Source organism: Staurois parvus, unplaced genomic scaffold (assembly GCF_062004578.1).
Source record: "Staurois parvus isolate SC_StPar_1 unplaced genomic scaffold, SC_StPar_1.0 ptg001169l, whole genome shotgun sequence".
Taxonomy (NCBI): Eukaryota; Metazoa; Chordata; class Amphibia; order Anura; family Ranidae; genus Staurois; species Staurois parvus.
In genome coordinates, this window is record NW_028318965.1 from 342,556 (window position 1) to 370,391 (window position 27,836).

General features: G+C 41.8%; 1 protein-coding gene across 1 annotated transcript in view; it reads right to left on the reverse strand.

Annotated features, from left to right (window-relative positions):
* The window catches only part of LOC149438986 (tRNA-uridine aminocarboxypropyltransferase 2-like), a 262,161-nt gene that overhangs the window by 186,049 nt on the left and 48,276 nt on the right, over positions 1-27,836 (reverse strand). The window contains exon 2 of the mRNA XM_089659604.1: positions 11,204-11,294. Coding sequence (XP_089515730.1) covers positions 11,204-11,294 — 91 coding nt within the window. The remainder of the gene's footprint in view (positions 1-11,203; positions 11,295-27,836) is intronic.

Below are 27,836 nucleotides of genomic sequence, written 5' to 3' on the forward strand. Positions count from 1 at the left end.
ACAGCTATGCAAATGTAGCCTCAGAGCCTATGTGCCCACTTTAATTGACAGGTAGTTGCTTTACATCAGGCTTTTCATGCAGGGGTTCAGCATCCCACCAGATAAAAGGGAAAGAACAGCCTCTTGGCATGTTTGTCCAATGAGATTCACCATCTTTCCCTGTACTGCCTGTAACCTTTCAGCCTCCGGCTATTTAGACAAGTTTGTCGTAGCTTCAACACAGACTTTCACCACTCTCAGGCATTTGCCTTGTCAGGTTGCCTGTCCTTCTGGCCTGGACACAGCTACACATTGTGGCTAAATGGGTATCACTTCCGCCTGGCAGTAATAGGGTCGTTGGTTTGAATGCCAACCATGACACCACCTACTTGGAGTTTGCATGTTCTCCCTGTGCCTGCGTGGGTTTCCTTCGGGTACTCTGGTTTCCTCCCACACTGCAAAGACATGCTGGTAAGTTAATTGGATTTGTCTAAATTGCCCTAGTATGTATATGAATGTAAGTTAGGGACTTTAGACTGTACGCCCCTTGAGGGATAGGGACTGATGTGAATGTACAATACACATATACAGTTGTGTTCAAAATAATAGCAGTCAGACATCACTAACCTGATCAATCACTGTTTTTGGTAGAAATTATATTTCTACATGGCAAAAAATTTGCTGGCAGATGTAGTAGAGTAATAGAAATCCAACAGACCCAACAGTCATGACATGCATGCTGCTGATTCTGTGTAATTGAATCACTAATTGAAAGCGGCATGTTCAAAATTATAGCAGTGTGGAGTTCTATTAGTGAGGTCATTCATTCTTTGAAAAACAGGTGGCAATTATTGCCCTTATTTAAGGAAGGAAGGCAGCAAATGTTGTACATGCTGGTTACAGTGCATTTCTCTCTGAAATTCTGAGGAAAATGGGTCGTTCCAGACATTGTTCAGAAGAACAGCGCGTACCTTGATTAAAAAGTTGATTGGAGAGGGGAAAACATATAAAGAAGTGCAGAAAATGATAGGCTGCCCAGCTAAAATGATCGCAAATGCTTTAAAATGGCAACCAAAACCTGAAAGACATGGAAGAAAGCGAAAAACTACCATTCGAATGGATAAAAGAATAGCCAAAATGGCAAGGACTCAGCCAACAATCAGCTCCAGGAAGATCAAAGAAGGTCTAAAGTTACCTGTGAGTACTGTTACAATTAGAAGATGCCTATGTGAAGCCAATCAGTCAGGGACCCCAGGCTTTACCGCGGTGCGTGGGTCTGCGCATGCGCAGTATGCCGGGGCGCAATAGCGTGCGGGCACTAGGACCTGGGTGCCCGCAACGGCGGTCGTGCATGTGCACTCGCAATCGCGGATGCGCGCCTGGCACCAATGAGAGCGCAGGGCGCCCTATTTAAACAAGCTCTGACTGTGCTCAAATTACCATATGGTCTTTTCCTGTATCCTGTGTTCCTGAGAGATTGCCTTGTTGCCGACCCTGATTCGTTGACTATCTCCTGCTCTGATCCCTGGCTTGTCTGACCATTCTCCTGTCTAATCCTGTACGTTTGATCTCCTGTTACCGAACCTGGCCTGTGACCCGTTTATCCTTCTGCCTGCCGCTTGTACCGTCCTGCCGCCACCGTTACCGACCTGCACTGTCTGACTTCGCTCACTCCGCCTCCTCACATCAGGCTCTCACCTGCTACGTACCACCGGCAAGTGCTTCTACCACAGCTGGTTGCAACCAGGGGCCACGACCTGGTTTCGGCTTGCTCCAAGGCCATCCCCACCATCAGGGGATCTGGTGAACAAGCAGGTTGAGGCTTAGATTCCGCGCCCTGGGGAATCCCGGTCTGTGGAGCGGTAGAGGCTACCACCGGTCAGTCCTTAACACAAGCTATCTGCAAGAAGCCCCCGCAAAGTCTCACTGTTGAAAAAAAGACGTGCTGAAGAGGTTACAATTTGCCAAAGAGCACATTGACTGGCCTAAAGAGAAATGGCGCAACATTTTGTGAACTGATGAAAGTAAGATTGTTCTTTTTGGGTCTAGTGGCCGGAGTAAATGCCCTTGAAATGGGTGTTCCAACAAGACAACGACCCCAAACACACCAGTAAACATACAACATCTTGGTTCCAGACCAACAAGATTGACGTTATGGAGTGGCCAGCCCAAACCCCAGATCTTAATCCAATAGAAAACTTGTGGGGTGACATCAAAAATGCAGTTTCTGAGGCAAAACCAAGGAATAGAGAAGAACTGTGGAATGTAGTCCAATCATCCTGGGCTGGAATACCTGTTCACAGGTGCCAGAAGTTGATTGACTCCATGCAACACAGATGTACAGCAGTTCTCAGAAACAATGCTTATACAACTAAATATTAATTAAGTGATTCAAAGTAAAGCAAAATCTTCAAACATTTTTCAGTTTATATAGTGAATGTTTGAGTTTGTAAAGAAGAATACAAACACTGCTATTTTTTTTGAACAGTCTAATATTCACTTTTCTTCAATTTTTTTAGAGGAACAACACAAATTTGATATATTTTTCTTCATGTTTTGATTTGGAATAGAATGTGTAGTGTTTCCAATGCCTTTGTGTGTATGTAAATAAAAGCTATTAGAAGGATTTTCAGCTTTATTCACTTTTTTCAACACACTATTATTTTGAACACAACTGTATGTAAAGTGCTGTGTAAATTGATGGCGCTATATAAGTACCTGTAATAAATAAAATAAATAAATGTCTGTACATATGCTGCTACCTGTTGTAGCACAACTATCCTAGTGTGGAAGGAGACCTGACAAGACAGAGTAACTTCCTTTTATGGGCCAAAAGCCACCTGCCAGCCAAACATACACCTGCTCTTTCCATGTAAAACCATGCCTAAAAGCTTCACTTTCAAATGTTTCTGTTGATTTAACTAGTTGTTAGTGTAGTTATTTTCCCTGTGCTGTTTGTTTGCCTTAGATCTACCAAAACTATGTAATATGAGGATCGGCCTAAGCTATCCAATCAATTTGTATCCAATCAGGCAGGCCCTTACAGTGCATACTTGTTGGTAGATCTAAAGAAGAATGCACAGATTGTAACGTGTTTAGATCCTAAAGGGGACCATATTCTATGCAATATGATTATATTTTAGATCTACTATCAGTTATGTAGTACAAGAACCTCCCTGATTTGATAAAAATGCAATTAATTTTTTAGGTTTCTACTCGTATTACATAGTTTTGCTAATCTAAATCAGATTGTACAATCAGCGTATGTTAAGTGAATAAACGGTGAAGCGCTAATCCTATTAAATATACGAGTGTACAATAATACTAGAGTGTGACAATAGTACTACTACCACACATAAATGCTATACATGAGATAAATACAGTGTAATAATAAAGTGTAATAAATACACACAGTGCTCTGATCCTATCGGATCCAATCAAGTGGAAATTAGGTGAAGTACAGAGGATAACCTGTTTAAAATATAGTGAATCCCTTTTTCCTATTGGAAAAAATCAAACCTCCCTCTGTCCCTATGTGGAACTTGAAGTGATTAATATGTGACCCCTAATATTAAAGGGAAAAAACAATACATCAGTGTATAGTGCCAACTAATATATAAATCACAAATAGCAAACAGAAACTCTGCAAAAAAAGAAACAACCACACTTATACACATATGTGAATCACAAATGACAAAAAAATGCTCAAATAATGTCCAATATCATATAACTGTGGTCTTTTAACACATAAAACATGCACGTGATCAGGTGATCTTCACTCTGGTGAAAAAAATCCTCCAAATGGCAGAAATGCCCCCTCTCCTCCAAACCGTGACCACAAGGGCCAACTCGCCTTTTAGGATCACACCATGATCCTTAGGAGAATAATCTCATCCAGGTGGAGATGCCGCATAAGCTCCTTTCCTCAATACCACTCTCAGGTCACATTTCCATCAGGACTATGTTAGTAAGACACAAGCAGAAACATCCTCCATAGTGCAATAACATTTATTCAGCCAATATATAGAAACAAGATGTCAATTAGCCCACTCACATTTTCTCCTTTAAAAAAAAAAACAAAAACTTTTAAACCTCATGCTATGGGTGTACTGCATGGGTCTGTATAGTGTGCCAATATGGCATCCAACCGGAAGTGCATCACCGGACGTTGCGTATCGACGCGTTGCATCATGCTACCACATGACTTCATCATGTCTCCCCGATTTCTTACATGACTCTGCCACCATACAGTACTGCTATATCTTCAGCTACATGTTCATTTCATCAGAAGATAGTGGGATGAACTGTGTTACATACTCAAGGAAAGACTGTTCAGCTACATACAGACAATTGCTTTGGAATATGATCTGCTGGATAACGAAAACTGTCTGGGAAAGAGACTTTCTCTAGATGTATCATTGGGACTCACACACCTGTTCTTTCTTTCAGTGTGTAGTAGCTACTTTGTTACTGTGAAACAGAAAATGTTACCGCACAGTTGTCAGGGACCCCAATGCAGGCTCATAAGCTCACCAATGGACACGCTTGGGGTTTGTTGTTGGGGCAGATAACTTGGATAGATCAGTGAAAGTGAACTGATATGCAGTACTGTGCAAATGTTTTAGGCAGGTGTAATTTTTTTTTCTGCACACCAGTTTCTATGTTTTTGTGCATAGGATGTGAAAATAAGGCTAAGCAACTTAACTATGTACAAAAACATATGGATTGGAGTGCAGAAAAATGGCAGCAGGTGTTCTGGACTGAAGAATCAAAATTTGTACTATTTGGCTGTAGCAGGAGGCAGTTTGTTCATGAAGGGCTGGAGAGCAGTACAATGATAAGTGTCTGCAGGCAACAGTGAAGCATGGTGGAGGTTCCTTACAAGTTTGGGGCTGCATTTCTACAAATGGAGTTGGAGACTCAGTAGGATCAATGGTGTACTCAATGCTGAAAGAAAAAGGTAGATACTTATCCATAATGCCATATTATCAAGGAGGTGTGTGAATGGCCCCAAATTCATTCAGCAGCAGGACAATGACCTCAAACATGCAGCCAACGTCATTAAAAACTATCTTTAGTGTAAAGAAGAACAAGGAGTCCGGGAAGTGATGGTTTGGCCCCCCAAAGAGCCTTGATTTCAACATCATCAGGTCTTTTGGGGATTATATGAAGAAACAGAAGGATTTGAGGTAGCCTACATTCACATAAGATCTGTGATTAGTTCTCCAAGATGTTTGGAACAACCTACCTGCCGAAGAATTGATGCTGTTTTGAAGGCAAAGGGTGGTCACACCAAACACTGATTTGATTTGGATTTCTCTTTTGTTCATGTACTATTTTGTGAATTAAAAAAAAATAAACCAATAACACTTCTATTTCTGAAAGCATTCTTAATTTACAGCATTTTTTCACAACTGCTGAAAACTTTTGTATGGTACTTTATTTAATTTGCTGATGCTCTAATGGCAACACTGTCATTCTACTTATAATTATTGAACTTGTTGCATTGTTTTCATTAACCATTTTTCTTATTTTCAGCATGCAGACACCTATAATTAAAGTTGCATGTTAGACAGACAAGTACGAGAATCTGAATCCAGATACAGTATGTGTTCAGTCCTGACTCCGTTAATCATCAAAACTTGAAGGTAGCCGTTAGGGAATCCCTTCTTTTGCATATGGAGGCAACTAGGAAGGCATTGCTCCATCAGAAGCAAAGCATTTTTGAACAGGGGGGACAAATCTGAGCACGTACTGGCTTGGTTGGCTAGGAAACAGATTTCTTTGGCTAAAGTTGTCCTCATTCAGGCTGCGGATGGGTCTACGATCCTTGACCCAGCCCTGATTAACTACCGTTTTGCTGAATACTAAGAAACCTTATATTCCTCCAAAGTAACCTATACCTCACAGGAGTTGTCCCAGTACCTAGATCTTGTTGATGTGCCATTTCTTTCTCGAGCCCAGGAGGAAAAGTTGGAGGACCCTATTACTTTGGATGAGGTCTAGCAGGCAATTGGTGCTCTCCAATCTTTTAAAACACTGGGCCCTGGTGGCTACCCAGTTGAGTTTTATAAAATCTACATTGATCAGCTGGCTCCCCGTCTCCACCACCTTTTCAATACCCTACAGGAGACAGAGAATTTACCCCCCTCCATGCTGAGGCAGTGACAGTAATGATTTTAAAGCCTGGAAAGGATGCAACACAGTGCTCTTCTTACCGTCCAATCCCCCTGCTAAATGCAGACACGAAAATCTTTGCTAAAAAGTGTTCTCTGGGAGACTGTGTTTAGTTATTTCTAAGTTAGTGCTAAACGATCAGACAGGCTTCATGCCGTTTAAAGGCACTGACATTAACATATACGCAGGATGTTCACCTACATCTCTGTTGCCAGTGCCAGAGAAAGTCCATGTGCCGTGCTATCCCTTGATGCCAAAAAAGCCTTCAACTCGTATGGGAATACCTGTGGGAGGCTCTTTGGCATTCCGGATTTGGCCCCAATTTCATCTCATGGGTCAATTGCCTCAACAAATCACCATATTGCTCTCCACAGAGGTCCTCGAAGGGGCAGTCCTCTTTTGCAGCTCTTTCTGCCCTGGCGATCGAGCCCTTGGCCTGTCTGATCTGTTCCTCCGAGAGCTGCCTGTGGGTGACTGGGAGGACCGAGCTTCCATGTACGCAGATGACACTATTTTATACCTGGAGGACTGCGATCTGTCTCTTAGAGCGGTGCTTGACATTCGGTCTCTATACTAGAGTGTGCATAAACTGGGAGACATCAATACTATTCCCTCTTGCATTGGGTACCATACCTCTCATTCCTTTTGCCCCTATAAAATCTGTCTACAAATTTAAATATTTAGGTGTGGTAGTTCGCCGTGATCTAACCAAGTATGTTGCCAATAATCTCCTCTCCCTTTTGCAACATCTTCAGACTAAATGTAGTGTCTGGTCTTCTCTACCTATTAGCACTATTGGGCGAGTAAATCTTTTTAAAATTATTTTTTTACCTCTATTTGTTTTTTGCCGAACACCTATACTGGTTGCACAATCCTATTTCGATCATATGAATGGTATTGTCTCTTCGTTTATCTGGGCTGGAGGAATGCCTAGACTCTCACAATCTACTTACATCTACCAATCAATCGTGGTGGCCTGGCGTTGCCTAAGCTCTAACTGTAGTACTGGGCAACTATCTTTGTTATGGTGCGCTGGTGGTTTTCCCAGCCTAGGGACAATGCGACGGTGATCCTGGAGGCAGCTATACTGGGTTCTTATGTGGGGCTCAGTAACCTTGTGTATAGGGGCCCAAAGTCTAACCTGGCCATTACTACCACTATGAAGACGACACTGACAGTATGGAAGCAGTATCAATATGGTATAAATACCACTTATTCCCCTTACACCCCACTTTGGGACCCTACATTTCCTCACCTGCTCACGGTGCCAGATCCTGCTACATGGACTCAGTATGACTGTCAGATACTGTGACATATCATGCCTCGAGGTGTTTTCCTCTCCTTCAACAAGCTCAAACATGCCTATGGCCTGCCTAACTGGATGTTTTTCCAGTTTCTACAATTGCACCACGAGATTGCTGCTCAATTTCCAACTTCCCTGCCTTTACAAACTGACCCCTTGAAAAGTTTGTTTATAGAGGAAGACATGCCTGAACCTTTGTCCTCTATCCACTCCTTACGATCCCCTCTGACCAGCTCTAGAATGGAGTCACTCTATAGTAAGTGGCACACTGACCATCCGTCCCTGACGGAAGATTACTGGGAGGACTGACTTTTGCAATATATCCCTACCATGATCTCTGCCAGAGCTATACAATTACAGATATATAAGTTTATACGATTGAAATTTATCCATAGAGTATACTTTACTCTTCAGCGACTGGCTACAATTTATCCTGACAGAACAATGGCATGCCCCCCACTGTGATTTGGCTGAGGGCACATTTGACCACTAGATTTGGTCCTGTTCGGGGCTGCGTCTCCTTTGGACTGGAGTATTGGACACTATCAAAGCAGTTAGTAACCTTTCTGTTCCTATGGACTTGCTGATACTGCTGTTGGGATGTACTGATCTTGTGGAGGCACTAAGCATAATAAGCTGTTTGTTTTCTTCTCAACCTATTACGCTAGAAGAGAAATTTTGTTGAGATGGAAATTGCCGACCTCACCCACGGTTTCTAGCTGGAAGGCAGCAATTAAGCATGCTGAAACTGTCCAGCAAAATTTGATAAAGTCTGAGCTGGGTGGGTGGAGGCACTGGGTCTTGCAGTTTAGGTTGTGGTGTCTCCAGTTATTTTTCTGAAGATTTTTGTAGTACCTGAGCACTGTGTTCCTACCTGTCCTGCCTATCCTCCTCCCATGCCCTCTTCTTTCTCTCTCCTCCTTCCTCCTCTCCTCCCCCACTTTTATTTTTATCATCTACCATTTATATGCATTATTCCCCTCACCATCGTCATCTCCCCCCTTCCCTAGCTGGGTGCCGGCCTTTGGGCCACATTGAGTTCTTGTTTGACATGCTTGCTTGGGTCGTAGCTTGGGTAAAACACAGAATCTCACTGGGATACTATTTGTAGGACTTTCCTGCTTTAGGTCATTTATGTATGCTGTATACCTTATCGTATACTGACTGCTTGACTAGGTTTTGTGTACCTCTATTTGGCTGTACCACTGTACATATTCAATAAACACAACTGTTAAAAAAAAAAAAAAAAGTTACATGTTATTTATACCTGTCTGTTTCACTGTGTCACAGGCTTTCCAGGGTGTCACCAGACTCCAGGAACTGCATCTGCGAAAATTTACAGGTGTGCTACATGGACACAACATTGTCCATGTAGCACAGGCTACCCACAGGCTCAGAGTGTCAATCTAGCAGAAGACAATATGACTGCTTTCTATAAAACCATCTTTGAGCCAAAGAGAACTCCCAGGAGCTCTGTTGTTGCCTTGATGCGTTTAGGAAAGATGTTATATGCAGAGATGTAAGTTGGCATGCTTTTTTTTTAATGCCAATGCTGCTTTATCTCTGCAATACTGTGCTACATGTTTACACACAAACCAAACCATATCTCAATTTAATGGCATTCTTTACTCAGGTGATAGAAGAAAACCAGCAGACAAGAGAAAAGCAGAAGGTTGTATCAGGACAGTGACTTCCAGTAACTAATGCGTGACAAGACAAGACACTCATGGGGTTCAGATCTACTATGACAATGATGGGAATGACAGTCTTGCATCCAGTAGCTAATTAAACTTCTTGTAACAGCCCTTATACATTCCCATAAAAACAATTTACTGTGAGCTTTCACTTATCAAAGAAAAAGATTAAATTGCAAAATCCTCTAGGCAGCTGTTAAATCTGTCCTGAAAGACGCAAACTAAGTGCTCAAGCTAAAGTGTTATAAGCTAGGAGAACATCCTATGATTCTCATATACATCGGTTTAAAAAGTATCTCAGATAAGTCATTTAATCAAACTTAATCACAAACATATATTTTAAATCCTGCTAAAACAAATATATCAAATATATCTTATTGCCCCCCAACAACTCCCAGACAAAGTTATGTTATGGAAGCCAAGCAGTCTCTACTACATTCCAAGTTGCTATCAGTGAAAAGTACCTTTAGAACTAGGAGCTGGAGAGCACAGGGAGGGTGTAAGTAGTATGAGGATGTAAGTAATACAGAAAATTAAGAAATTAGAACAGGAATAAACATGGTCATTAAATGGCTGTACCTGCATGTTAGCAAAATATTTAAAAAAATCAATAGTTTACTTTTTTTTTTTAAGGATTAGCTGTGTAATAATTGAGTAACCAACGTCCTGTTAACTTTAGACAGCTCCCACTGTTTAAAGTGTAAGCACACTTAGTGGGCACTGATGGCCTTGTTGGCACTGCACAGCCTACATTGTCAAAAAAGTGAACTTACATTTTTAAAGCCTAAGGTCATTGTTAAATCTGGATCTGAAAAGTGAACCAACATTTTAAATGCTAAAGGAGTTTCTAAAGGTCTTGCTATTTTACTGAAGGTTTTTACTCCAAGGCTGACCTGAACTAGACTTGAATGCACTGGTAAGAGAGGGAAACAAGGACATAAAGATAGACACATGGTTTGGAAGCTGGTGAGAAGAGAGGCTGTTCTCCTTTGCACAAGTAGAAGAAGGCCTCTCATGGATGCAGACTGCCTGGAACCATGCATCAGACATAGAAATTTCTACTCACAAAGTGCCTAGGTACATTAGGTATTCCTACATTCAGTGAGTAAATGGATGTACTGCTTTGTTGTATACTCTCATGCGGTATTTCTAAAGTTAGTTTAGCCTGAGTGCAGGGGTGTGTGGTAAAGAATTCTCATATATGTATATGTTTATAATTCCTTCTGATTTTCTTTTATCCATTTTAACAGATTGTCATGGACACATGCTGTTAAATGTTTAAACACAGTACTGCAGCTGATTCAGAGATATTTTCAGATTGCCCTTTTAGGGTCAGGAAGGAACCCACACCACACGCAAAAGACAATCAGCTAGAGGTTTCCTGGGGTTTTTTCTATTTTGTCTACTTCTAGTGAACAATGCTTTAAAAGCCCATCTTGGCCACAGAAAACCCCCTCATCATGGGAACATACAGAACACATAATTTTACTCCCTGCTACCTCCCTTGCCACCCGTTCAGCAGCCTAAATGTTAAAGAAAATCTTTATGCAGGTCTTCCAGGGATTATCCATCCCTGCAGTCTTTGCCAATTGGTCACCTCTTTATAATGCAGTCTTCTGGAGCCTGAGAGGATCCTGTTACTGGAGAGCAAATAGGAAGACACCCTCCTTCTCTGTAGTGTACAAAATAGAAGACTTGGGGCCTAGACCTTCAGGTAATCACAGCTTTTGGCAAGTATTTTGGGCTGTTAGATCAGTTTTTTTTAGCCAACATAGTTTGTTTATATAGTTTAATCTAATATAGCAATAAGCTGGGGGGGGAGAGGGAGCTTTAAAGATCCTGGGAATTTACTAAAACGTATAAACCTAAACATAAGAAAAATAACTTTTTAAATAACTTTATATCATTTTAACACCAAAGCAGTAATAGGTAAAATACAGCCAATAATAATCATGTGATCTAGCCAGAGCAGAAAGCTGCAGGAGGTTGCACTGTCTTTTCCCAGAACATCAGACTTAACAGTGTGACAGGTTCCCATACCCTCACTCACCTCGGCTGGATGTTGAACAATGTACAAACATGTGGAAACGTTAATGGGTTGAGCTGGCAGGAAAGGACACAGGCACACCTTTTGAGGACGGCTAGAGGTAATAAAAACAACAAAATGAATGGATTAAACAGAAACAGCACTATAATCATGAAAATAAAAAAATTATCACACTATCACAGATGCACGTTCTCCAATTTCAGCACCTGCAATGTAAAATATAAGACACTTGGCATAGATAAAATGATGTCCAAAAGAAGTACATAGTCAGAGATTAGGACTCAAATGTGCTCCATATACGCAGCATTAACTAATGAAGTACTTTGACTAAGTAAGCGTACAGAATTCCCTCGAGTCCCTGCAGACAGCACCTTCCTGATAAAGCTTGTGTAATTTGGAAGTTGCTTTATATAGAGTATATCAGCATTATGGAATAAAAATTTGCAGTTTAATTATTTGCTCACTTTTTCCCCCATACAAAAAGAACCTTGGATAATCAGTACTGAGACAGTATGGCCAAAAAATACTGAATAAGTGATTAAAAGGAACCCATTGAGACAGGAATATGACCACTGATGTGTTTTTACAGGTGTCAGCTACAATCCTTAATACTTGGCTTCACTACCCAATAAGTTACAAGCATTGAAGAAGGTAGTATAGAATTTGCAGAATTGGTTGCATGCTTTTCCTAGTTCAGCGACCAGCTATGTAGCAAGACTTCACCAGGATGGCCGTTCTGGAGCTTGCACTTTTAAAAACAATTCAGCTTGGAACACACATGATCAATGCAAGAATAATAAATGGGCACTTATTATTGTTTATCTTAATTGCATTATTGTAATTACGGCATTGTTGTTTTATAGTGTCTGCTTCTACATTTCCATTCTGATCTCTTTTAAGAAGGACCTTTTACCTTCCTCAAAACAAATTATGCAATATTTGAGTACATTTCACTAGGTGAACCTTACTATTTTCAGTGCTACTTCTTTACTCAATAGTTAAAAGAGAAGTGTGGGGTGCTAAGAAAACAAACACACATACTCAACTAGATAGATGCAGCACCAATGCAAGCTGCAGCTGTCCCCGTCTGCTCTAGAACTGAGCAATCAAAGACCACTGAATGCTCAGTTCTTGGGTCTGCTCTGAGCACACTGTCAGTCACTAATGTCTGCTTTGTCCCTCAAATTCTCACTGGGGCCCTGGGCTGGGCTGAGAAGGGGGTAGGAGCGGCTGGTTCAGGCTCTCAGCAGTATGCTGAGAGCCTGAGCCAGCTGCTGATCAAGCTTATGGGTGGATCCCGATAATATGGTAAGTATCCCTGCAGAGCCTGGACCCACTGAAAGATGTCAGCCGACAGCCGACTTTAGCTCACGGTCAGCTAAATCTGGGTTACAGGAATGCAGAAATAAGTAAACTCCAGTGACCCACAAGAGAAGTATGGCCAAAAGAGCTTTCACCATACTTCTCCATTACGGATGAGAAAAACCCAATCACCAAAATCTCATATAATCTTTAATATGTTCATGTAATGTTCAATCTTTGTAAGTCTACAGCTTTCATTAAATGATCTTCCGACCATGAAAGTCCTTGTTTGGTAATTTCCTGTTATGGGAAGACAACAACCTGCCCCTGTCTCCAGTTGCTATCCTGTGTTGTCATCTTCTCACATGTACTTCCAGTTGAGATTATAAGTAGCTGTGCAGATACTCAACCGCCAAAGCCAAAGGCAACTACTCAGTGCTATTACTCCTCGACCTCTCTGCAGCTTTCGACATGGTCGACCATCCCCTCCTCCTCAAAAAACTATACTCTTTTGGCCTCAGAGACTCAGCTCTCTCCTGGCTCTCTTTCTATCTCCTTCAGTTTTACCTATAACGCTGCCACCTCCCCCTTACTCCCCCTCTCTGTTGGGGTCCCTCAAGGTTCTGTCCTCGGGCCCCTTCTCTTCTCCATCTACACCTCCTCCCTTGGTCAACTGATACACTCCCACGGGTTCAACTACCATCTCTATGCCGATGACACTAAAATCTATCTCTTCACCCCTTGCCTCACCCCCTCAGTCTCCGCCCGAATCACTAGCGTTCTGAATGACATATCAGACTGGATGTCACTCCACTTCCTCAAACTAAACCTTGCTAAAACCGAGCTCCTAGTTTTCCCCCCATCCCACGCCCCCCCCCCCCCCACCTTTCCAAAACGACCAACAACGCCACCATCAGCCCCACCCTGCAAGCCAAAGTACTAGGTGTCATCCTAGACTCCAATCTGTCTTTCCAGCCCCAGATCCAATCGCTGACAAATTTATGCAGACTCCACCTCCGCAACATCTCCAAAATACGCACGTTCCTAACTCCGGAAACCACAAAGCAACTCATCCACTCCCTTATCATATCACGACTTGACTACTGCAACTCCCTCCTTGCTGGCCTACCCCAACACAGGCTATCCCCGCTTCAGTCTATCCTGAATTCTGCGGCCAGACTCATCCACGCTCCGTATCCGCCTCCCCCCTCTGCCAATCCCTCCACTGGATGCCGATTGCCCAACGCATACAATTCAAAATATTAACATTGACGTACAAAGCTGTTCATAACACTGCCCCAAACTACATCACCGACCTGATATCCATCTACCACCCAAAACGCACTCTCCGCTCCTCACAAGACCTCCTACTCTCCAGTTCCCTGGTTTCCTCCTCCCATGCCTGACTCCAGGACTTCTCCAGGTCTTCCCCCACCCTCTGGAACTCACTACCCCAATCCATCAGACTGTCCGCTACCCTCCTCACCTTTAGGCGCACCCTGAAAACCCATCTCTTCAGAGAAGCCTACCCAGCCCTCACCTAATTGCTGATCTCCCCTGCTCTTCCCACCACTCCATCCCCCACAGCTATTTCCTCCTGTACCACTCTCCCCTCCCTCCTAGATTGTAAGCTCCAAGGAGCAGGGCCCTCAAACCTCTTGTGTATTGTATTGTTACTGTACTGTCTCCTACTATAATGTACACGCTGAGCAAACTATTGGCGCTATATAAATACTGTATTATAATAATAATTGCACAGGCATAGTCACCACTCCGAGAAATCACATGCATCCAATGCTGGAGAAAGTGTATATAAACTGGAGGTGGCTACAAAGGGGCTAGAGGAGAACAGCAGTAATATTTTAATAAAGGAGAAAAAATATGGTGATTGCTTATAATACACAGTGCTTTAGCAAATTACATATTGTCCAGTATGGATGTACATCTACTTTAACTTGGCTCTTGGTATCACCTATAACAACTTGGAAGAAAATGCCTGCGTAGTCATCTCAGATGCAAATCTGATTCTAATCTGCATTATTTTAATAGAATCTTAATATGGGTACTGCCATCATGTTCCCTTTAATGAGGTCTACATTTTCATAAACAAAGAAAACAACGTCTGCATATTTTAACTAAAATGTTTCTAAAACCTCTACACATGGAAAATATAACAATATTAATAATAATAATAGTATATTGAAACATTTGTCTACATATAAAAGTAATGCTGAAATTAAAAAAATGGCTGTGTTTAGAAAGTAACAGAACAGTGCAGCAGAGCCAAGATTTAATAGGAGCGTTAATGTCTAGCCCTAGTCGTGAATATTGAGATTATCAAATAATGACAAAAAACAGTTAATATATTGTTTCAATTGCCACAATAATTAGGTGAGAGGAAAGGCTATAAAAACCTTCACTTTAAACCCACTGCTCCAGCTAATCAATTATAGCCCGAAGAAATCAGAAGCCTGCTATTTGCTACATAGACCATTAACACAGTCCAGCACACTCACTCAGGTTTCAGGTATTTCATAAAAGGAATCATTCAGGCTTTGACCTGTAATAGATTTAGGAGGTGAGAGGTTAGCCATGCAATTCAAGTCTGACTCCAGAGCGCAAAGGGTGACGGAACATCAAAGGGACTGCTCTATATTCTATACAAATAAGTTGCTGTATGAGTTTTATCCTATGAAACACCACTAATAGGGCGCTGTGAATGGCAGATGAGGTAACATATACTGTACCACACAAAGACAAAGATTCAAGAAAAACAGGCAGTGGAAAACTACAATGCGCCCTTGTATTTAAGACTGGCATGGGATAACCTTTCTCTGCAAGATGCCCAACCTTTTGAGACTTACCTTACTTTAATCATCGCTGTCAAGGACAAACAATGAGATGGGGTCCTGCTGAACACAAAAGAAAGCCCCAGTATTTTTATCCTTTCTCGTAAAGTATAAAATTGATGTGTAAAGAGTTCTTCTCCAGATAGGTAATTTCAGAATAACACTCCAAATGATGTTCATCCTATTCCATAATGCAGACACTACCACCCAGGGATAAGAACTCATTAGATCTTCCTTAGAATTAACCACATATCAGCACATCTGGTCACCAAGTTTAGAGGACAATGCATTTCCATGCCAACAGAAAACACAGAAGTTGAAATAAATTGTTGTGCACGGTTTACTACCATATGTAGTATCTATTGTTCAGTAGCAAACAATGACTGCAGAAGGCCTAAGCAGAAAGAATAGGTTTGGACTCCTATCATATAGTCATATAGAGCCATCAACTCTGACCGTCTCCATCAAATTATCTACATCATACTGTGCTGAAAACAATTTCTCATTCACCTTTCAGTCCAACTGCACCCCTTGCTGGAATCATTTCCTATGACAATTGAAGTACCAAAGGCCTAAAAAAAGCATGCCTTTAAAAATATAACGATCTTTAATGGAGTTTGATCATGGCAAATAGTCAGCAGTTGAATTAAAGCTATCCTCATACATGACCGGCTATGTCCACTTGGTTTCTTCTGCATAGCATGCCCCAATGTACAACCTCAATTCCAAAAAAGTTGGGAATCTGTGTAAAATCTACATAAAAACAGAATTCAATTTTAGCAAAATATCATAAACCCATGTTTTATTCACAATAGAAAACATATCAAATATTTAGCCCCTTAGAGCCGTCCGCCTCATGGCCTTTTAAGAGTTCTAAATGCAGGGAGGCAGAGACGGGCATTTGGGTCATGTGACCTCTGTGATTGGCTGTCACAACAGTCACATGATCGCAAATATGCATCGGGAGCTTACCGATCCCCGCCGACTACCATGCTGGGAGCGTGCAGGGAGTACATTCTCAGCATGGTAAGTTGTTTCAATTGAGCTGAATTTACAGTGGTCAGCATAAATGAGTACACCCCAACAGCTTTGTCACAAAACCTTTACTTTCCTTTCAGAATCAACATTTTCTATGGGACACTACACTACAAAATACTCCCACAAATGCAGGCCATTGATTGCAAACAAGATTAGTTAATTTTCACACACAAAAAAAGTATTTTTCCTAGCAAATTCATTCAAGACTATGTTGTAAATATGAATACACCCCAATGAAAGTCTTAGGAGCAAAGCTAAATTTTAGATAAAAAAAATCTTAACTAACAAGCATTCAACAACAGGTGAGTCTAATTATTCATCAAATACGTGTCCAGCAGACAGTTGATTATAAAAGGGCGTTACTTAACAGAGAAAACCCCTTCCCATGTCATGCTGTTAGCAACGGCACCACATGGAAGAGAAATGTCACAAGGCCTGAGGAAGAAAATAATTTCTTTATACAAGAAATGTGAAGGCTACAAGAAGATCAGAAAAGCTTACTTATCAGTCAGAATACTGTAGCAAAAGTGATACAAAAATTTTACAAAGATGGAACTGCAACCATTTCACAGAGACATCCCAGCGGTCCACGGAAGTTACTCGGCGGTCGACAGAAGTGTCTTCTGATGAGAAAGTTTGAAGAAAATCGCCATGCAAGTTCACAGCAGTTAGCTAAAGAAGTAGAAAGCCAAACTGGGGAAGGAAGAGATTGGAGAACATTTTTGCAAATAGATAGGTTAATTGGCAGCAGTTCAGTAATATGATTGGATATCAAAAGAGCAACTTAGAGAGTCAGAGCGTCTCAGAAGAAAAGATGAGAAGAGGTTCACTAATCTGTGAAAAGCTGTCTAAAAATTGTCGAACAATTTCAGAATAATGTTCCTCAACATAAAATTGCAAAGACTTTAAATATATCATCATCTACAGTACATAATATCATAAAAAGATTCAGAGAATCTGAAATTTTCTTTTTTTTTTCTTTTCTTTTCTTAAAATGGTACATTTTCTCAGTTTAAACATTTGATATGTTTTCTATTTTCTATTGCAAATAAAATATAGATTTATGGGGTTTGCAAATCATTGCACTCTGTTTTTATGTAGATTTTACATAGCATCCCAATTTTTCTTAAATTGGGGTTGTAATCTATCACAGTCCACCCCCCTCCCCCCTTGCCTGCTGTCCCTCTGCTCCCTCTGATCCACCCCTCCCTCCCCCCTTGCAGATTCCTCACCTCCTGCGCAGCCTACATCAAAGGCTGTGCAGGATGGGAGGAAACGCCCCCTGTGGTGCGGGTAGCCCCTCTTGGGCCCCCCACAAGGAATCCACGGCTCAGGCCGCCGAGGTGTCTCTGCGCATCCCCCCCGGCGGGCGCAGCGCGGGCACAAGGCTTCCCACGCTCTGCACCCGCCGGAGACAAAGGTCGCACTCTCGAAAGCGCGGCCAGAGTCAGGGGGCGTGCCTCGTTGACCTGGCAATGCGATGCTGGGCCGGCCGTTACCAAGGCAACCAGGAAGCATCCTGCGGCGGCTTAAGAAGGCCAGCGCGGGACCCAGTTTTGTGTGTGTGCTCGTTCCCCGCTCGGGACAGGGTGCTGTGCGGGGTCTGAGCTGAGGCCAGACCCCACAGCCAAGACCCTGCCGAGCCACTGCAAGCCTGCTGTGTCCCTGACAAGCTGACCGCTGTGTTGGTCCCTGCATGAGAGAGAGAGAGAGAGAACAGCTGTTGGTAGGTTTGAGCTGAGGTCAGACCCCACAGCCAAGACCCCGCTGAGTCCCGGTGAGCCTGCTGTTGTCCCTGGAGAGCTGAACCCTGTATGCTGACCGCTTGCCCCTGGAAAGCTGTGTGAGGTCTGAGCTGAGGTCAGACCCCACAGCCAAGACCCCGCTGAGTCCCCGTGAGCCTGTTGTTGTCCCTGGAAAGCTGAGTCCCGTGAGCCTGCTGTTGTCCCTGGAAAGCTGAACTCTGTCTGCTGACCACTTGTCCCTGGAAAGCTGTGTGAGGTCTGAGCTGAGGTCAGACCCCACAGCCAAGATCCCGCTGAGTCCCCATGAGCCTGCTGTTGTCCCTGAAAAGCTGAACCCTGTCTGCTGACCGCTTTGTCCCTGGAAAGCTGTGTGAGGTCTGAGCTGAGGTCAGACTCCACAGCCAAGACCCCGCTGAGTCTCATTGAGCCTGCTGTTGTCCCTGGAAAGCTGTGTGAGGCCTGAGCTGAGGTCAGACCCCACAGCCAAGATCTTGCTGAGTCCCTGTGAGCCTGCTGTTGTCCATAAAAAGCTGAACCCTGTCTGCTGACCGCTTTGTCCCTGGAAAACTGTGTGGGGTCCGAGCTGAGGTCAGACCCCACAGCCAAGACCCCGCTGAGTCCCCGTGAGCCTGCTGTTGTCCCTGGAAAGCTGAGCCCCGTGAGGACCCCTGTCTGCTGACCGCTTTGTCCCTGGAACGCTGTCCCTGTCTGCTGACCATGTTGTCCCTGGAAAGCTGTCCCTGTCTGCTGACCGCTTTGTCCATAGAAAGCTGAGCCCCACGAGGATCCCTGTCTGCTGACCGCTTTGTCTCTGGAAATCTACCCCGTCTGCTGATCGAGTGTCCCTGGAAGCCGCCTGCTGCTGAGTGTCTGCAAGCTACCTACCGTGAGTGCCCAGATTAGCCTTGCCTGAACTGCCCCTATTGTGTGCCCATATTACCCTTGCCTGAACTGCCCCTATTGTGTGCCCAGATTACCCTTGCCTGAACTGCCCCTATTGTGTGCCCAGATTACTGCTACCTGAACTGCCCCATTGAGTGCCCAGGTCAGTGCTACCTGAACAGCCCCTATTGTTTGCCGGGATTAATACTTGCTTGGATGGCCTATTACGTGTCTGGAGTATCGTAGCTACCTGGACTGCCCCCCTGAGTGCTCGAGCCATCGCTACCTAGATTGCCCTATCGTGGGCCGGATTACAATTATTTTGGGCTCCTCCCCTCTCTTCCCCTTTTTGGGTACCTGGACACTACCTTCCTACCCTGATTGAGTGCCTTCCATAGTTCAATAAAGCTTTGTGTGTTTACCATCTTCTTTGTGTGTTCTGTCCTGCCTACACTTCCGTCACATAATCCTTTATCTTTTTTGAGTTGCTATGCAGAAAAACAGGTTATAAGTCATTTATTGTGATTGTCTTCCTTCACCAATATAAAACAAAGATACAGGATTAACATTATCTGCGAAAAATAAACTTGATAGATACTCTAATATTTGAAGTTCTTCCCTGGTAATAAAAAATAAATGTTATAGTCGCATTTGCAGACAGGGCATACTTTCCATTTAAAAATTATATTTTACTGTCAGTAAATCCAATTTTTAATAATCATATCTAAAACAAACACACAATTATCACAGAAGACAGGAATTATACTTTTAAATCTAAAACTGCAGCTGTCAAAAACAAATTAGAAATTATATTAAATGCAGAGCATTGTATGATGTCTTGTCTATGGACCCCTGCTATGGTTCAGTTAATAATTACTAATAAAAATGCAGTATAGTGTCAAGAAGTTCAGTTAAAGTATATAGCGATCTGTGAAAATGTAGAGACAGAAGTAAGCATTTATCTAAAAAAAAGATCATAAATGCAATTCATACATCAATCGTTAACAGCGTTTCTGGTTTACCTAACACTGGACTAATGCCTAGTATACACAATGAGAAAATTTGGAAGTAAATAACAGCTTTGCAGTGATTGTTCGATAATCTAATAGTTTTTATACAGCTTCCGATGTCTGATCACGACAGTTCAGACAAAAGTTTCCGAAGGAACAAGAGTGAAATGTTTTCTCATTTGGTAACAGAACAAATGATTTTTGTATGATTAGCATAGTATTCACATGTAAATAGTCAAGGAAGAAAGATAGCGAATGATCAGAAACAAAAAAATGAACCAGATTAAAAAAAGGGGCAATAAAAACAAATATGCAATAAAAAAAAATGTTTTATAATACAAAAAAAAAAATCAGTTTGCCTTTATAATAAATATTTAAACCCCTTTGTAACCAAGCTGATAGTTATGTGGAATAGGCGTGGCTTGAAGAGGGGTCACATGTACATTTCATTACTTCCGATTACATGCTAGAACTTAGTTACATACAAGGGAAGTTTATTGTGCTGTACGAGAATTTTTGTTTCTTTAGTAACCTAATCATTTTCGATATGCTCATTAGCAAACAAAAAAATAATTGATGAACTTTCTTCCGGTTTTCTTTTTGTGTATACTAGGCATTAGGCCTTATTGATATCTGTATTTGTTTTATGTGTGTTGCAAGTGCTTGCGCCATCTTTAACTAAGAAGTTTTTCAGCAAATGCCCATTGCACAGAGTTCAAGGGCAATGCCAATAGCAATAACAGCACAACATGAAAGACCAACCTTTGAACGAAGCCCTCCAGTGGCATGCTGTCACCACTGACAGGGCTTCCACTTTCACCCGGTCTTCCTTTCGAGTTCAGGAGCTCTAGCCACTTAATTGACCGTGCCGCGATGACGTCACTCCCGCACTTGCATGCAGGACTCTTGGCCCCAGCACAGAGCTCTAAAGAAACGGCACAGGTGTGCAAGGAACTGCATCTCCTAAACGGTGCATGTTTAGGAGATGTTTCTTATACCTACAGGTAAGCTTATGATAAAGTGTCCAGTGGAAGTTTACTTTCCACTTTAAGTAGATTTTCATCATTTAGTCCTAAAAGTAACTTACCTAGGCATGGAGGAGACCAGCTATGAGGAAAGATTAGAGGAACTGAATTTATTCTCTCTTGAGAAGAGGAGATTAAGAGGGGATATGATCAACATGTATAAATACATCAGTGGTTCATATAGTGAACTTGGTGTAGAGCTATTCACCCTGAGGTCATCACAGAGGACAAGGGGGCACTCTTTACATCTGGAGGAAAAGAAATTTAATCTCCAAACATGGAAAGGTGAGAGCTGTGAAAATGTGGAATAGACTCCCTCAAGAGTTGGTTCTGGCCAGCTCAGTGGATTGCTTCAAAAAAGGCCTGGATTCTTTCTTAGATACACAGAATATAACTGGACACTAACATTTATAAGTAAAAGTTGATCCAGGGAATATCCGATTGCCTCTCGGGGGATCAGGAAGGACGTTTTTTCCCTGCAGGAGCAAATTGGATCATGCTTTGCTGGTTTTTTTTGCCTTCCTCTGGATTAACTGTGGGTATAGGATTATAACTTTTTTTTTTTTCTGTGGTTGAACTGGATGGACTTTTGTCTTTTTTCAGCCCGACTAACTATGTAACTATCTTTTGTTCAGGCATATCACTACTTCCAAAAAAATCTTTGTCTTGGGCAGACAGTTTGGTATTAATAAAAGCTGAGCATCTGCAGGAACTGTGTAGCAATTGTGGTCAGTTGTTTTGAGCATAAATTAACAGATTTACTGAGATTTCTATTCATATCGGTAGGCACATTTTGAACGAACAGTTTTAAACCATCGATGAAAACACAGCTCTGTCAAGTTTTCCATATGTACCAAATAACAAAAGATCACTGAGGGCTAAACCAGCTACTTTAAGTTAAATCTTATCTAAACCAAAAACCAAACACATAATAATACATTGTATCTTATCATTCCTTAGATGTGGTAGCTGCATTGGTTTTATTTTTCAGGCTTTTATTTCTTTACATTTACCTGGTGTTCCTGCCAGTAACAGAATGCCTGTTACAGAGACATGACTACTCTTCCTTAAAATATACAAGCGAGGGGTTCTGTAGTCCTCAGAGATAACTGAGAACAATGTAAATGATAAAGAGTACAGCACAGGCAGAGAACACAGGAAGCTTTATTAGCTGACAAGATTTCTGGCAGGTATCCTTTTGTACTTATTAAACAGATAACAAAACATTTTTAGGGCTCTTTCACATCAGAACATGGTTCGAAATGCACTGCCCCTGTGATCTGCAGCAAGTGTCAATGCAAAGCTAACAACACCTCAAAAGCAGGTTGCAAATGCAGTATGTTTGCCTGCACCCAATAGCATGGTATAGAAGTAGCATGTGATCTGGTTGCAGTGCATTTTTGGTGCAGTGCAGGGCAATTGCACTGCACTATAATCGCACAGGAATTTGAGTTTGTTCCTTTACGATTCCTGGTGTGAACAGGCATACTAAAAGGGACCAGATAAAATATGTTCATTTTTAAGGTACATGTTCTTTAATAGCCAAGAGACCCACAACAAGGTTAGCTGTGGCTGTGAACCAGACTGTCCACTAGGTAATAATTAAAGTTGATCTACAGGCAGAATTTTTTTACCATAATGCATTCCCTGCATCAAGGTAAAAAACCTTCTTCATGCAACTACCCTCCCCCCCTCCTCCCTCCTCGTACTTACCTTAGCCCGATCTTGATTCAGCAATGTGCACGAGAGCAGAGGCTCTCTTGGCTCTCTATTTCCTCATTGGTTCAGACACAGTAGCAATTGGCTCCAGCTGCTGTCAATCACAGTCACTGAGGAGGGTCAGGGAGCGAACCGCGCTCTCTGTGTCTTATGAACACACAGAGCCAGCTCAGGAACAAACACTCACATGTGCCCCCAGCACAAGCAGCTTGCTATGGGGATATGAGTGCTTGAAGGGGACCCCAGAAGAGCAAGGTCGGGGCTGCCCTGTGTAAAACCATTGCATAGTGCAGGTAAGTATGACATGTTTATTATTTTTAGCAGTTTTTTTTTTTTTTATCGGTGATAGGTTTAGGTTTGATTACATATGAGTTTCCAACACAGACCAAACCTCAAAAAATAAAAGTACGGTTTCCCTATCTGCATTTTATACATTAAATTTACTACTAAAAGACAGAGGTGCTTTAAAATGGTCTTTAAGGGTATTTTAATAGCAGCATCTATAGGCACCTTCTGTAGAATTCCAGGGATATGTATAAAACCATGTATTTTATAAGCAAATTATTATTCTCTGTCTGTCCCTGTATTTTCTCAAAATAATAAGAACGCCAACACAGTATGTCCTCTTAATTCTTGCTGAATCTCATGCTGACAATTGTTTGCTTGGTGTGGTCCTCTACAAACAATCTGTTTCAAAGAAAAAAAAGGCACCCTGTGACAAGAAACCTTGAAATGTTCTGAGACAGGGAACAAGAAAACAATTCTAACCTCCATAGGCCCAGACCTTGTATGTCCTTTGTTTATTGTACCTATGTGCACACTTTGAGCTCCTCTGGGTTAAGAAAATAATCACTGCTAATTTTAAATGTTTATGGCAGAGGGAAGAAGCCACATTTACCAAGCCAAGTTCAGAAAGTTACAGATGTACACACTGCATACAACGTCATGCATTATCAGCTTAACCAGAGAAGCCAATAAAAATGAATGCAAAAAGCGAGTACTTTCAGAAGATACAATGATCAGTTATAATTTCTATAAATGAATACCTGAATAAAACAGATATATCAAATACATGCTCTTTGAACGTCTGTGAAAATTAAAGCAAACTGCAGCTCTGCTAGTGGTATGAAGGGATAAAAAGGCCTGTTGTGAAAAGCAATCATTGTGACTCATTAAACTGCATATGAAACAAAGCATTACCCTGATGCAATGAGTGCTTCATTAACTGGCCTTCAAGAAAGTACGTTTTATTTTTTTATTAGCTCAGATACAGAAATTAAAGTGAAACTCTATTAAAACTTGTATAGAGTGAAGTGAGGCCTGCTGGGTCTTTATTGTCATTGTTGATCCTGACAAGTAAATACAATATTCTACTGCCCCCCCCAAAAAAGATATCTGCTGTGAGTGAGCTTCACTGTTGCATGTTTGAATGCCTTCTCTGTATAACTATATGTAGAACGTGCTTGTGTCATCCAACCCTTATCAGATTCTCCCTTGGAATATATGGTCAATACACTATAGAGAAACAGCCCTAAATTTCAACTCACGGCAGAATCCCGTATGTCATGGTAGAAATTAAAGTCAGGAAATATCTCCCTGCTGGGGTAACATGTAGAAATGAAAACCCACCCATACACTTCCTTATCTTACGGCAATTTATAAAATGTATAAAATTAAAACAACTGTATAGAAGTATCAGAATAAAATATGATACAGTTGCTGAAAAACTGATACATCAAAATTAATCATAAAATTAGGAAAGGAACGACAAGGGCGCTAGCAGTACTGTAATGGTCTGCCACATAACTACCTGTATAAAGCCTGTTTCAGCATTGAGCTGTGACATAAACATGCTAATGCACCATATACACCTACCTACATACATTTTTTTTCCATCCCCTATTACCTTTTATGTTGGGTTTCACCCAAGAAATATACTAACCAGCCCAACAATGCCAGTGTTCTGCAGGGATCCACCAGTCTACTAGTGCACACCATGTCCCACTCTACTACCTTCCTCTTCTGAAACATTGGGAGCAGGCTGTCTCTTCAGGTTCTTCCACAGTTGGCCCCTGATGATGCACTGTAACATTTTCATCACCCAACGCTGTGTCTATGCATCTGATGCCTCCTCTAATAGTTTACATGGATCTCTCAGGAGGAAAGGGAGCAGGCCAGACCATACATCCATAATAAAAAGTGGACAAAAAAAACTGCTTTAGAGTGAAAGTCCACTTTAATGGCAATAGAAGTCTAAAGCAAACCTGTGTTACCCATCCCCTCTCCCCCCAGCCCCACATAATCATCTTGCCTTGGCATCTCTGCCACTCTGTTCAGCTACCGGGATCAAGGAAAGGAAGCCTTGTGAAAGCTCCCAGTCACTCTAGTTAAGAGCTTACACAGGGCTAAGAACAGGGGCGGACTGACAACTCATGGGGCGCCCGGGCAATAGGAAATGATGGGGCCCCTGTGCCCTTGCCCGTACTCAAAATAGCCTATGAAAGGTACCAGGGACATCTCATGGGGCCCCCTACTGACCCTGGCCCTCGGGCAGTGCCCCAGTGCCTAAATGGTCAGTCCGCCTCTGGCTAAGAACTATTCCCTATTGCAATCTGACATTAGTGGGACATTAATTAAACACAAGATCTCTCCAATGAAATTAAGTGAGACATACTTATAGATATACTTACAAGTATCCATTAACCTGGTGGCTAAACTGAAATATTAGTTCAGGGTGGACTAACCCTTTAAAGTGTTACTAAACCCACAACAGTAAAATCAGTCTGTATATGCAGTAAAGCATGCTTGTTATACTGACTGTGGAACTTAAGGGGTTAATCCCTCTGTACTGTGTAAAAAGGATGTTTGATCCTGTCTTCTCTGATCCTCCCCTTCTTCCAGTGCACTCCTCTTATCTCCTGATAAGACAGTGTGTGGACACACTGCACATGCTCAGTTTGGTATGTATTACTAGAGAAGTGTTTTTTTTTTTCTTGGGAGATTGCATGTGATCAGCACAGGGCCAATCAGCACTGCCCAGACAGAGGTCAGGGGTTCTGCATCCTCCTAGAGAAAGAAACTCCTACAAGCTTTAACCAGTGATCTGCTGGACACTGATAGAAGTCACAAGACTGCTCTAACTGCTGATGAGAAAGGGTATTTAGCAGTTTATATTTACTAAAATAATTGCATTTCCATGTTCTGTGTACTGTGGGAGACCAGATACAGTGAATACATGGTCCTGGGTTTAGTAACACTTTAAGTAAAGCCTGCAGCTTTGAATAACCAAGCTACATTTTCTTCAATGAATACCCCATATAGTAATAATTCAGTCCAAGACTTTGAGTCCATTTAAGTTACAGCAGCAACTCACATTTCATTGTACAAGTGACTTCTTGAATGAAGATGATATGATGAGAGTGACAAGAAAAAGCCCAAACTGACTGTTAAAAGTACGTGAACTGGAACAGCACAATGGTGATAAATTATGCAACACAAAGAGAAAGCCAAAATGCTTTCATCTCTGCCTTATAGCATGAAAAATCCTCAGCGAGCAGCCACCTTATCGCATCTAATGTATGCTTTCCTGTCAGAGCACATCTTCTTCACTCTACTCTGTAGTCACCTTATTTACATTTGTAAAGTGGAGCCACTTGTTTTGCTGTTATTCCCTCTTTTTCAGTTATGTCACGTACATTGCATTTTCCTTTCTCTATTAATTGGGCTCTTCTGATGAATTGCAAAGTAGCAAACAATTTCTGACAGGGTTTGACGGGGCACAACATAACAATTTACAAACAAAATTTCACTTTGAAATGTGGCAGACATCTGACTTGTGCACAGACCTTCATTCAGAAAACAAAGGAATCAACTTTGCAGGCTTCTTTCTTTGATTTTTAAAAGACAAATATTATGCTGACACATAAGACTGAATGTAAAACCAATACACAGACAAACATCACTTGTAATATTACAGGAGCACATTATGACCTAGCCACTCTCACCAACATGCTTGAATGGTCTAATTTTTGCAAGCGTAATTTAAATTAAACACACATCTACATATTCTTAAAGCTCAACTTCAGCAAAAGCGCTTTTGAATAAACTTAGAAAGATTAAATACTTCTGTCAAGATTGTATTACATAGTTAGTCTGGCTGAAAAAAGACAAAAGTCTATCCAGTTCAACCATTAAAAAAAAAGTTATAATTCTATACCCACAGTTGATCCAGAGGAAGGAAAACAAACCCAGCAAAGTATGATCCAATTTTCTCCTGCAGGGGAAAAAAATTCCTTCCTGATCCCCCGAGAGGCAATTGGATATTCCCTGGATCAACTTTACCTATAAATGTTAGTATCCAGTTATATTCTGTGTATCCAAGAATGAATCCAGGCCTTTTTTAAAGCAATCCACTGAGCTGGCCAGAACCAACTCTTCAGGGAGTCTATTATTTTCTTTCACCCTTTTGGGGAGATTTGACCACTTTTCGCTGGAACGTAGGGCCATGCACATTAGCACATTGTGGTGATGTACATTAATGTGATGGTGCACTGCAATGTCGCTCCTTTCCCTTCCCACGTCACCTGGACAGTCCATCACAATGCACTTGTTTTGCAGCACACAGAACCAAGTAACATGTCTGTTTTTCCATGTATTAACCTGCACTGCGAGCTTGATCAATACTAATAGTCTGCCTAAACGCAGAATGCCTTAATACAGGGTAGCATGTTATGTGAATGAATGAGTGTTAAAGTGATGCCTAGTGTGAATGTGCCCTACTAGTAACAACCTAACAGGGTTCTAACCTTCAAAGTCTTTGGCTTCTTTAGGCCAAGCTGGCCCAAATTAACTACTTCCTTTACTAAGTGATGTGGCTATCAGCACTCATTAAACTGTATGTACCATCAGCTACATACAGTATTTAGCACTTTGTTCCAGTAGCAGTACTTAATGTCTGCAGCCTGAACTAAATCAAGAAGGATTGAGAGTTTCTCAGTCATTAAAAGGAAGTTTTGTATTTTTATTAATGAACAGGCCCAAACAATTTTGAAACGGAAATCTTGACC